Source organism: Artemia franciscana, chromosome 20 (assembly GCF_032884065.1).
Source record: "Artemia franciscana chromosome 20, ASM3288406v1, whole genome shotgun sequence".
NCBI classification, from domain to species: domain Eukaryota; kingdom Metazoa; phylum Arthropoda; class Branchiopoda; order Anostraca; family Artemiidae; genus Artemia; species Artemia franciscana.
Genome location: NC_088882.1, coordinates 21421085 through 21433943, shown reverse-complemented (window position 1 = coordinate 21433943; position 12859 = coordinate 21421085). Strand labels below are relative to the sequence as shown.

General features: G+C 37.7%; 1 protein-coding gene and 1 long non-coding RNA gene across 2 annotated transcripts in view; both read right to left on the bottom strand.

Annotated features, from left to right (window-relative positions):
• Window positions 1-12859, bottom strand: part of LOC136039899 (uncharacterized) — a 155850-nt gene that overhangs the window by 55559 nt on the left and 87432 nt on the right. The window lies entirely within an intron of this gene.
• The window catches only part of LOC136039894 (UBA-like domain-containing protein 2), a 47597-nt gene that overhangs the window by 8409 nt on the left and 26329 nt on the right, over window positions 1-12859 (bottom strand). Inside the window, exon 3 of the mRNA XM_065723875.1 lies at window positions 5477-5582. Coding sequence (XP_065579947.1) covers window positions 5477-5582 — 106 coding nt within the window. The remainder of the gene's footprint in view (window positions 1-5476; window positions 5583-12859) is intronic.

Genomic DNA, 12859 nt, shown 5'->3' with positions numbered 1-12859 from the left:
GTCGATGATTATAGCTTGAGTAGATGTGTTCAAATCGGGACAATGTCTAAAATTTGTCCCTATTGCAAGGCCTTGAAATTCAATGGTGAAACAATGGGAATGTGTTGCGCCTCAGGAAAAATTAAACTTCCTCTATTGGCTGCACCACCAGAGCCATTGAAGACGAATGAATGCTTGCCTGAAAAATTCTAATTTATGGGCACACGTAAAAATATTAAAATTAACTACAAATATGCGTGTCCGATTGCAAAACGATGACTCTGGTCAAACATTTTCAGATCAATTGCTGACAATTGGAAACGGAAAGCTCCCAGTAGACTCAATTTCAGGACGTATACAACTACCTGCTGATTTCTGTAATTTAGTGACGTCCAAAAATGAATTGATTGAAAAAGTATTTCCGAATATTCTAAAAAATTATAAAAATAATAAATGGCTAAGTGAAAGAGCGATTCTCGCACCCAAAAATATAGACGTCCACGAAATCAACAATATTGTTTTGACCAAGATTCGAGACCAGGCAGTCCTTTACAAGTCAGTCGACACAGTTTTGGAACCAAATGAAGCGGTTAATTATCCATCTGAATTTTTAAATTCCATAGATCTTTCAGGGTTTCCACCACACGTGCTACAACTAAAAATAGGCGTACCAATAATACTTTTAAGAAATATAAACCCACCAAAGCTTTGCAATGTCACTCGACTTGCCGTAAAAAAAACAATGGAAAACCTAATAGAGGCCACAATCTTGACAGGGCCTTTTGAGGGTGAGGCTGTTCTTATTCCTCGCATTCCCATGATTCCAACGGATCTGCCTTTTCAATTTAAAAGATTGCAATTCCCAATTCGATTAGCATTTGCAATCACCATTAACAAAGCTCAAGGTCAATCATTAGAAAAATGTGGTATAGATCTTAATACTGATTGTTTTTCCCATGGACAATTCTACGTTGCATGTTCGAGGGTCGGTAAACCTGACAATCTATTTATATGCAGCGACAATTGGACAGCGAAGAATGTTGTATATTCGCGAGTTTTACGCAGTTAATTTGTATTGTATCTATCTATCTATCTATATAAAAACGAGTTGTGTGTATGCATGTTTGTTTGTTTGTAAAAAGAGCGTTTGCATATGATGTCATTATTAGTACATACGGCTTTGTATATGCAGAGACAATGGGAAAGCCAAGAATGTTGTATATTCGCAATTTTTACGTAGTTTAACTCCTGCAGACGAAATGAATGCTTGCCTAAAAAATTCTAATTTATGGGCACACGTAAAAATATTAAAATTAACTACAAATATGCGTGTCCGATTGCAAAACGATGACTCTGGTTAAACAGTAGACTCAATTTCAGGACGTATACAACTACCTGCTGATTTCTGTAATTTAGTGACGTCCAAAAATGAATTGATTGAAAAAGTATTTCCGAATATTCTAAAAAATTATAAAAATAATAAATGGCTAAGTGAAAGAGCCATTCTCGCACCCAAAAATATAGACGTCCACGAAATCAACAATATTGTTTTGACCAAGATTCGAGACCAGGCAGTCCTTTACAAGTCAGTCGACACAGTTTTGGAACCAAATGAAGCGGTTAATTATCTATCTGAATTTTTAAATTCCATAGATCCTTCAGGGTTTCCACCACACGTGCTACAACTAAAAATAGGCGTACCAATAATACTTTTAAGAAATATCAACCCACCAAAGCTTTGCAATGGCACGCGACTTGCCGTAAAAAAAAACAATGGAGAACCTAATAGAGGCCACAATCTTGACAGGGCCTTATGAGGGTGAGGCTGTTCTTATTCCTCGCATTCCCATGATTCCAACGGATCTGCTTTTTCAATTTAAAAGATTGCAATTCCCAATTCGATTAGTATTTGCAATCACCATTAACAAAGCTCAAGGTCAATCATTAGAAAAATGTGGTATAGATCTTAATACTGATTGTTTTTCCCATGGACAATTGTACGTTGCATGTTCGAGGGTCGGTAAACCTGACAATGTATTTATATGCAGCGACAATTGGACAGCGAAGAATGTTGTATATTCGCAAGTTTTACGCAGTTAATTTGTATTGTATCTATCTATCTATCTATCTATATAAAAACGAGTTGTGTGGATGCATGTTTGTTTGTTTGTAAAAAGAGCGTTTGCATATGACGTCATTATTAGTACATACGGCTTTGTATATGTACAGACAATGGGAAAGCCAAGAATGTTGTTTATTCGCAATTTTTACGTAGTTTGAAACACATATATAAATCTATCTATATTCACAGGTGGGACACAGGGACACAACTACAATGGCGCATAACTAATATGGCGCGTAACGACTTACGTGCGTGGGGGGGGCTTGGGGGGGCGCGAAGCGCCCCACCAACTAGGTGTTGGGGTGGCGCGAAGCGCCACCCCAATAGCTAGTATATATATATATATATATATATATATATATATATATATATATATATATATATATATATATATGTACATATATATACATATTCCATTGCTAATTCCGTTAATGACATAAGGAGAAGGTGAACACACTAGTAAAACACACAGTAATACACTAGTAACATATGTATATGACTGGAAATACGACGAACTAAAAAAATAGCGCTGCATAGACATTTTCAAAAATAACACTGTATTAGTATCGATCTATTTAAGCTATTTTCATGTATTGTCAGAAAAAGAATACAATAGAGGGTTGAGGGTCCAAGTGAGCAAAGGGCAAGAGCCAAAGAACCGATCAAGACTACTCTTTGGCTTGTATATACATAAATCATGTGTCTGTGTTTCTTGTAGTTGAATTTACAGCTAACCTATTCAAGCTAAAAACATAATTTTTGCAGGATAATTTTGGAATCATGAAAAAAAATGAACTAGAAAAAGTCGAATTAAAAAAAGGGGGAAATTAAGGTCACGATATAGAAAAGGTAATCGCATATATATTTTCCTGAGTTAAAAAAAACATAAGTGGTTTATCAAGGAAAAAAGTGAAGTTTCGTTTTAAGAAAAAAATAAATGCAATAGGTACGCCTACTTATGACGGTTCTAACATAAAAAAAGCCTAAAAAAGAGCAATAAGGAGCCAGGAAAATAAGGGAATAGGCCTGAAAAAAATGGCTATTAAAAAGAAGGCTAGAGTCTGACAGGGGAAAAGCTCAGAATAAGACCAATCGAGGGAGCAGAGAACACAGCTAAAGGGTGTGAGGCTGACACAAAAAGCAACACGGGAAGATTTTCCAAGTCATATATTCCATTTGAACACTCAATTCATACACTGAAATTCCATGAAAGGTCAATTCAACACTGGAGATATTCCTAAAAAAAATATAAACTACAGTCGGGAGATTTCCGGACTGGCTGGTCTTTTTATCGATTGATTTGAGTGATATTGCTATTAAAAACACTTCGTGTTTGTTCTTCATGAGATTAAATAAAAAAAAAACATTTTTTTTTTAAAATGTAAGTAAGGAGCAACATTAAAACTTAAAACGAGCAGAAATTACTCCGTATGTGAAAGGGGCTTTTCCTCCTCAACGTCTCGCTTTTTACGCTAAAGTTTGACTATTTCTCTTAACTCTACTTTTTAAAACATTAAGAAACTTTAGCGTAAAGAGCGGGACAAAAAAAACAAATAAACACCTATCCGTGAAAAAAAAGCGAAATTCCACATTTTTGTAGATAGGAGCTTGAAACTTTTACAATAGGTTCTCTGATACGCTGAATCTGATGGTGTGATTTTCGTTAAGATTGTATGACTTTTAGGGGGTGTGTCCCCCTATTTTCTAAAATGAGGCAAATTTTCTCAGGCTCGTAACTTTTGATGGGTATAACTGATCTTGATGAAACTTATATATTTAAAATCAGCAAAATGCGATTCTTTTGATGTAACCATTGGTATCAAAATTCCCCTTTTTTTTAGTGTTTCGGTTACTATTGAGCTCCTTACTACAGTCCGTTACCACGAACTGATTGACTGGTCTGCTTTTATGGGTTTTATGTGACATATTTCCGTCAGTCCATTTGCTCTAAAAAGAAAAAATTACGAAAATAAAATAATGGCGCTTCACACCACTATTTTACCAACTCCAATTTTTTATTTATCTGGCTGAAAATATTGGGGGAGAGCCTTCTCCTCTCTCCCATACGTGACGCTCTAGTCCACAACAACAGTACATGATGTCAGTTCACTCCTTACGATCGAAAACGCATCCACAAGGCGTACATCAGAAGCTTTTCTCGCCTGACGTAGTTAAAGGAACATTTTTCTTTCTAATTTAATACAAATAACAAGGAGTCAAATTTTACTTCAGAACCCAGCAAATCGAAGATTGACAGATTTTCTTATTCCAAATAAGCCAACAGCAGTAAAGAGATTAATTACTTCCTCCACTATTGGGAAGCTCAATATGTAGTTTTTTTATACTCTTATATCGACTGGCTGTATCATAATTCATAAACGATAACAACTTAGTCCTTCATGGGGCATAGTCGTAGTTAGGTGCCTCAAAATGGCAGAAAACACGACTGTCGCGCGGCAATTTTTTGTCAATTAAAAGGTCTAGAACTTTTACTTTCGGTTCAAACGAATCCTTTCCCGACCTTTTATGACCATTGGTTCGATACAATCACCTCGGTGAACAGAATAAATAAATAAATAAAAATAAACACGCGTCCTTGATCTTTCTTCACGGAAATAATGCAAAATTCCGCATTATTATGGATCGGAGATTCAAACCTCCATGGTAGGGTTCTCTAATATGATGAATCTAATGGTGCAATTTTCATTAATAGTACTTTTCTTTTTGGGGTGTTTTCTCCCTTTTTTCGGCAATCAGGGCAATTTTTCTCAGGCTCTTGGCGTTTGACGTGTAACATTAAACCTATTGAACTTAATACATTTGGAATCAGCACAAAAACCAATTCTTTTGTGCCATTAATTATTTCCAAAGCTCCCCTTTTAGAAGTTTAGTTACTACTGGCCTAAGTTTCTCCTTACTTGCGGTCCGTTACCATAAACTGTTTGGTCCTGCAGCATATATTATGCATGTACTTTAGAACAAAGGTAAAATTCTCATTATTCTTCCTTTTCTTTATTCTTTTTAATTTCATATTCAGATTGCATTACTTAAAAAATTTCCAACAGCCTTTTACATACTGAACTATAATAAAGCTCTTAAAGGTTAACGTATTTTCGTACAATTTTATGCTAGTTCATCAGCTGGTAAATGCAATATATAGGGCAAATGAGTTGGTAGAAATCAGGAATCAAAACATAATTGGAAATTCCAAATAAAATGGTTAGATCTTGCTTTAGCTCTTAATCTAAATATTGTTTTTTTTTTCGTCGTAGGAGTATTTACCTCCTTTTCACCCGAAAGGAGGTTATAAATTTTGATTCCAGCTGACTCGATTGGCGCTCTAAAGATTTCATATTACCAAAAACTATAACATACCTGACGGAGAGAGGCTATGTCTCTCTGCCGTAGACCATTTTGAAAGGGCCATTAGTGCATCTGGAAAATTTGGAGGCGTTGCTGGTGTGTTGGCAGGGGTACATAACTGCAAGAAATCCAATAGCTATACCCACAGATATATTACGAAGTGGAAAAATAATATCAAATACTAATACCAGTAGAATAGCTTGTAGTTTAGTAGAAATAAATCATTTATCCCGATAAGCGGGAAAATCTAAGTTTTTGCAATCTCCTGTGAAAAACAAGAGCTAAGAGCTCATATGGCACTTGTGACGAGGTCGGAAGAGCCGAAAGCTCATATGGTACGAGGTCGGAAGAGCCAAGAGCCAAGAGCTCATTAAGATCTGGTCACCCTTTCGTAAGTTACAAATACCTCAATTTTCAAAATTACCTCCCCCCTCCCAATTCCACCAAAGAGAGCAGATCCGGTCCAGTTATGTCAGTCACGTATCTTAGACAGGTTTCTATTCTTCCCATCCAGTTTCATCCTGATCTCACCGCTTTAAGTATTTTCTAAGATTTCCGGTCCCCCCAACTGCCCCCCCCCCCAATTACGTTTGATCCGGTTGAGATTTAAAATAAGATATCGGAGTTACGAGGTCCTTCTGAATATGAAGTTTCATGAAGATCCGATCACTCCTTCGTAAGTTAAAAATACGTTATTTTTCTTATTTTTCAGAATTACCCCCCCCCCCCCCGCAATTGAGCGGATCCGTTCCAATTATGTAAATTACGTATGCAAGACTTTTGCTTATTTTTCCAACCAAGTTTCATCCCAATCCCTCCAATCTAAGCGTTTCCCATCATTTTAGGTCTCCCCACCCCAAGCTTCCCCCAATGTCACCAGATCTGGTCAGGATTTAAAATGAGAGCTTTGAGCCACGATATCCTTCTAAAAATCAAATTTCATGGATATCCAATCACCCGTTCGTAAGTTAAAAATACCTCATTTTTTCTAATTTTTCAGAATTAACCCCCCCCCCCAACTACCCAAAAGAGAGCGGATCCGTTCCGTTTATGTCAATCATCTATCTAGGACTTGTGTTTATTTTTCCCACCATGTTTCATCCCGATCCCTCCACTCTAAGTGTTTTCCAAGTTTTAGGTTTCCCCCTCCCAACTAATAACCAACCAATAAGAGCTCTAAGACACGATATCCTTCTAAACATCAAATTTCATTGAGATCCGATCACCCGTTCGTAAGTTGAAAATACCTCATTTTTCTAATTTTTAAGACTTACTCCCCCCCCCCCCAACTACCCCAAAGAGAGCAAATAAGTTCCGATTATGTCAATCATGTATCTGGGACTTGCGCTTATTTTTCCCATCAAGTTTCATCCCGATCCCTCTACTCTAAGTGTTTTCCAAGATTTTAGGTTTCCCCCCTCCAACTCCCCCCAATGTCATCAGACCCAGTCGGGATTTAGAATAAGAGCTCTGAGACACAATATCATTCCAAACATCAAATTTCATTAAGATCCAATCACCCGCTCATAAGTTAAAAATACTTCATTTTTTCTATTTTTCCGAAATAACCGGCCCCTACTCCCCCCCCCAGATGGTCAAATCGGGAAAACGACTATTTCTAATTTAATCTGGTCCGGTCCCTGATACGCTTGCCAAATTTCATCGTCCTAGCTTACCTGGAAGTGCCTAAAGTAGCAAAACCGGGACCGACAGACCGACAGACCGACAGACCGACAGAATTGGCGACTGCTATATATCACTTGGTTAATACCAAGTGCCATAAAAATACAATCAGTCTTCCTAAGGGTAGTCCTGAAAGTTTGACTTCCGAATATAAAAATGGAAATTCCCGTTAAAAACGTAATGCCATTAAAGATGGGGATTTCCAGAATAACGTTCCAAGAACCGCTTCTAGAAATCTAAAAGATAGACAACTTTGGATAACATTTCAATTTATTCCAAGAACTTGGTCACATTTTCGAAAACAAAATTTCAACAGTCGGTCGAATCTGTTTTGCTGATGCTAATCATCAACTAATTAATTTGGTTCTATTGACTGTGTTTATAGCCAAGAAAAACAGCTCTCTGTCATGTAACTGGGCAAAAACAAAATACATTTTTAAATACTCCTCCTTGACACATTTATAATTTTATGCTCTATGCTTACTCCTTAAACGATTGAAGCATGCAATATAGGAAAAACACTTTGCCTTTTAATTGGTTATTGAGACTTCTGCTAAGCCCACATAAAGTTTTTAGGAGGAACAATCTGTAGTACCATAAAAACATACTAGCAAGTAAGTCTGTTGGATTGCGGATAAAGGAGCTAGAAAGACTAGCCTCATTTATTTTAAATCAAGAAGACAGGTTTAGTACCTATTTACTTCGGGTCCCTTCTATTGAAAAACTGGTAAACATTGCGATAACGCGATGCCTACCTTTTAGTTTAAAACTTGAATGACTAAAAAAGATATTTCGTACAGCAGTTCGGTAAGGCTCCAGAAGATAATTAAAATAAAGTTCAGTTCAGTTGAATTTTTTTTGTCCTTTTTTGAGTAAAATAGGTATGCAAATTCTTTCTGTCTGTCTGATCTGTCTTGGCTTTACTCTAATTAAACATAGTTCTCAAGCCTTTCATCATTTCCTCCAAGTTGACAATTCAAAAATCAACGCAATCGGTCAAGAACTTCGTCCTCAACCTTGTTTCGATACGATCTGTATTGGCTTTACTCTCATTAGCTATGGCTCTCAAATCTTTCATCACTTCCACTAAGTTGATAATTCAAATTGTGATTTATGACTGATTTGATCAGCCATAGAACGCCAATTCCCTTCGAATAGCACATAAAACTGATATTTCTTAACAGACATGTCTTGGCTTTACTCTAATTAGCCATGGCTCTCAAGTCTTTCAGCACTTCCACCAAGTAGCTCACAAAACTGATCTTTCTTGACAAACATGTCTTGGCTTTACTCTAATTAGCCTAAGTCTTTTATCACTTCCACCAACTTGACAATCCAACACAAAAATTTCTGTCACCACCCTGCAATTCCAGTAAGCTTTCCCAGTAGGCAAAGCTCATATAATATGAACAGTCTCAGTCACCACTTGTCAGCAAGTCCTGTGGACATGGTTGATCATAAATCCTAAAATCATTTTTTGGTCTCCAAGATCCGACAAATGGCTCACAGAACTGATCTGTCTTGGCTTTACTCTAGTTAGCCATGGCTCTCAAGTCTCTCAACTTGGTGCAAAATATAATATAATCTCCCCTTTGCTCGTCTTGAAATTAAAGCTTTTGATAACGATTTTCATTGAAAAGGAAAGTGTAAATATTTTTATGCTTTCATTTTCAACTTATCCAATAACAGCTTTGTGTGCTGGAGAAATAGAAAGATTTGCACATTATTGGCCTGGCTCCAGAGTCTGATTCATAGCGATAGTAAGAGGGAGAATACGATGTACTACCAAATGAAAGTGAAGTCAACTAAGCTATTAACATAATTAAGATAAATATTATATAATAAAAACGCAGCCCAGTAAAAAAAAAAAATCGAGACAACAAAATTACATAAAGCGGGATAAAATAATAGAGCTGAGAAAAAAAAGACGACCATGAAACATAGGGTATTTTATAAAACGAGCTGAAGTGAAACAAGAAAAAAAATAACTGTGGAAGGAAATGAAATAAATTCAAATATCTGCCTCGTACAAAAAAGAAAAAAAAAACATGAGATAAGAGCTCATATAGCACTTGTGACGAGGCAAGAAGAGCCAAGAGCTCATATGGTATGAGCTCTAACAAAATTCTAAGAATCAATAGATTGATTTAAAAGGAAAATCAGAGGCTTAATGCCGGTCAGGATTTAAAATAAGAGCTCTGAGTCACGATGTCCTTCTAAATATCAAAATTGATTAAGATCCGATCACCCACTCGTAAGCTATAAATACCTATTTTTTCTAATTTTTCCTCTCCCTTTAGCCCCCCAGATGGTCGAATCTGAGAAAACGACTTTATCAAGTCAATTTGTGCAACTCCCTGACACGCCTACCAATTTTCATCGTCCTAGCACGTCCAGAAGCATCAAACTTGCCAAATAACTGAACCCCTCCCCCCAACTCCCCCAAAGAGAGCGAATCCAGTGCGGTTACGTCAATCACGTATCAAGGACTTTTGCTTATTTTTCCCACCAAGTTTCATCCCGATCCCTCCACTCTAAGTGTTTTCCAAGAGTTTAGGTTTCCCCTCCTAACTCCCCCTCCAATGTCACCAGATCCGGTCGGGATTTGAAATAACAGCTCTGAGACACGATATCCTTCCAAACATCAAATTTCATTAAGATCTGATCAACCGTTCGTAAGTTAAAAATACTTCAATTTTTCTATTTTTTCCGAATTAACGGGCCCCCCACTCCCCTCCCCCAGATGGTCAAATCGGGAAAACGACCATTTCTCATTTAATCTGGTCCGGTCCCTGATACGCCTGCCAAATTTCATCGTCCCAGCTTGCCTGGAAGTGCCTGAAGTAGCAAAACCGGGACCGACAGACAGACAGACCGACAGAATTTGCGATTGCTATGTCACTTGGTTAATACCAAGTGCCATAAAAACAAGAGCTAAGAGCTCATATGGCACTTGTGACGAGGCATGAAGAGCTAAGAGTCAAGAGATCATATGGTATGAGCTCTAACAAAATTCTATGAATCAATAGATTGATTTAAAAAGGAAAATAAGAGGCTTAATGCCGGTCAGGATTCAAAATAAGAGCTCTGAGTCACGATGTCCTTCTAAATATCAAAATTCATTAAGATCCGATCACCCACTCATAAGTTATACATACCTAATTTTTTCTAATTTTTCCTCTCCCTTTAGCCCCCCAGATGGTCGAATCTGGGAAAACGACTTTATCAAGTCAAATTGTGCAGCTCCCTGACACGCCTACCAATTTTCATCGTCCTAGCACGTCCAGAAGCACCAAAAACGCCAAATCACTGAACCCCTCCCCCCAACTCCTCCAAAGAGAGCAAATCCAGTACGATTCTGTCAATCACGTATCAAGGACATTTGTTTATTCTATCCACCAAGCTTCATCCCGATTCCTCCACTCCAAGTGTTTTTCCAAGATTTCCCTCTCCAACTCCCCCCTATGTCAAAAGATCTGGTCGGGATTTGAAATAAGAGCTCTGAGACATGAATTCCTTCTAAAAATCAAATTTCATTAAGATCCGATCATCTATTCGTAAGATAAAAATACCCCAATTTTCACGTTTTCCGAGAATTCCGGTTTCCCCTTCCAACTCCCCTCAATGTCACAGGATCTGGTCGGAATTTAAAACTAGAACTTTAAAGCACAAGATCCTTCTAAATATCAAATTTCATTAAGATCTGGTCACCCTTTCGTAAGTTACAAATACCTCAATTTTCAAAATTACCCCCCCCCCCCAATTCCACCAAAGAGAGCAAATCCGGTCCGGTTAAGTCAGTCACGTATCTTAGACAGGTTTCTATTCTTCCCATCCAGTTTCATCCTGATCTCACCGCTTTAAGTATTTTCTAAGATTTCCGGTCCCCCCAACTGCCCCCCCCCCAATTACGCTTGATCCGGTTGAGACTTAAAATAAGAGATCTGAGTTACGAGGTCCTTCTAAATATGAAGTTTCGTGAAGATCCGATCACTCCTTCGTAAGTTAAAAATACGTAATTTTTCTTATTTTTCAGAATTAACCCCCCCCCCCAATAGAGCGGTTCCGTTCCAATTATGTAAATCACGTATGTAAGACTTCTGCTAATTTTTCCCACCAAGTTTCATCCCGATCCCTCCAATCTAAGCTTTTTCCATGATTTTAGGTTCCCCCATCCCAAACTTCCCCCAATGTCACCAGATCCGGTCAGGATTTAAAATAAGAGCTTTGAGACACGATATCCTTCTAAATATAAAATTTCATTGAGATCCGATCACCCGTTCGTAAGTTAAAAATACCTCTTTTTTCTAATTTTTCAGAATTAACCCCTCCCCCAACTACCCCAAAGAGAGCGGATCCGTTCCGGTTATGTCAATCATGTATCTAGGACTTGGGTTTATTTTTCCCACCAAGTTTCATCCCGATCCCTCCACTCTAAGTGTTTTTAAGTTTTAGGTTTATAGTGTTATTTTAGGTTTATAATTCTCAATGATAATTCTGATAATTCTGAGATAATTCTCATTAATTTTTCAGAAATAACCCCCCACCCCAACTACCCCAAAGAAAGCGGATCCGTTCCGTTTATGTCAATCATGTATCTAGGACTTGTGTTTATTTTTACCACCAAGTTTCATCCCGATCCCTCCACTCTAAGTGTTTTCCAAGTTTTAGGTTTCCCCCTCCCAAATCGCCCCCAATGTCACCAGATCCGGTCGGGATTTAAAATAAGAGCTCTAAGACACGACATCCTTCTAATCATCAAATTTCATTGAGATCCGATAACCCGTTCGTAAGTTAAAAATACCTCGTTTTTTCTAATTTTTCAGAATTACCCCCCCCCCAACTACCCCAAAGAGAGCGGATCCGTTCCGGTTATGTCAATCATGTATCTGGGACTTGTGCTTATTTTTCCCATCAAGTTTCATCCCGATCCCTCCACTCTAAGTGTTTTCCAAGAGTTTAGGTTTCCCCCCTCCAACTCCCCCCAATGTCATCAGATCCGGTCGGGATTTAAAATAAGAGCTCTGAGACACAATATCATTCCAAACATCAAATTTCATTAAGATCCCATCACCCGCTCATAAGTTAAAAATACTTCATTTTCTCTATTTTTTCCGAATTAACCGGCCCCCCACTCCCCCCCCCAGATGGTCAAATCGGGAAAACGACTGTTTCTAATTTAATCTGGTCCAGTCCCTGATACGCTTGCCAAATTTCATCGTCCTAGCTTACCTGGAAGTGCCTAAAGTAGCAAAACCGGGACCGACAGACAGACAGAATTTGCGATTGCTATATGTCACTTGGTTAATACTAAGTGCCATAAAAAGCAGTGCTGACTTTGACTCAACCAGAAATGGTCGTGATTATTTTCCATCTGTGTTATAAGTGATAAAAGTGATATAGTTATGTATGAAAATAATTTGAAGTTGAAAGGCCGGCATGTGCCATAAAACCTGAACAATTGATTGCCCGAGAAAAAAAGTAATAAAAAATATTTCAGAATGAAAAGGAAAATAGCAAAGTTACATAAAAAATTAAATTTACTTTTTAAGAAACGCAGTTCAAAAACATTTTAAGAGGAAGAATAATAAAATGTATAAATATAGTCAAGTCGCACCAATACTCAGTCAGATGGTCGAATCGCGGAAACGACGACAAGTCAATTTGTGCAAGTCCCTGACACGCCTACCAGTTTTCATCGGCCTAGCACAT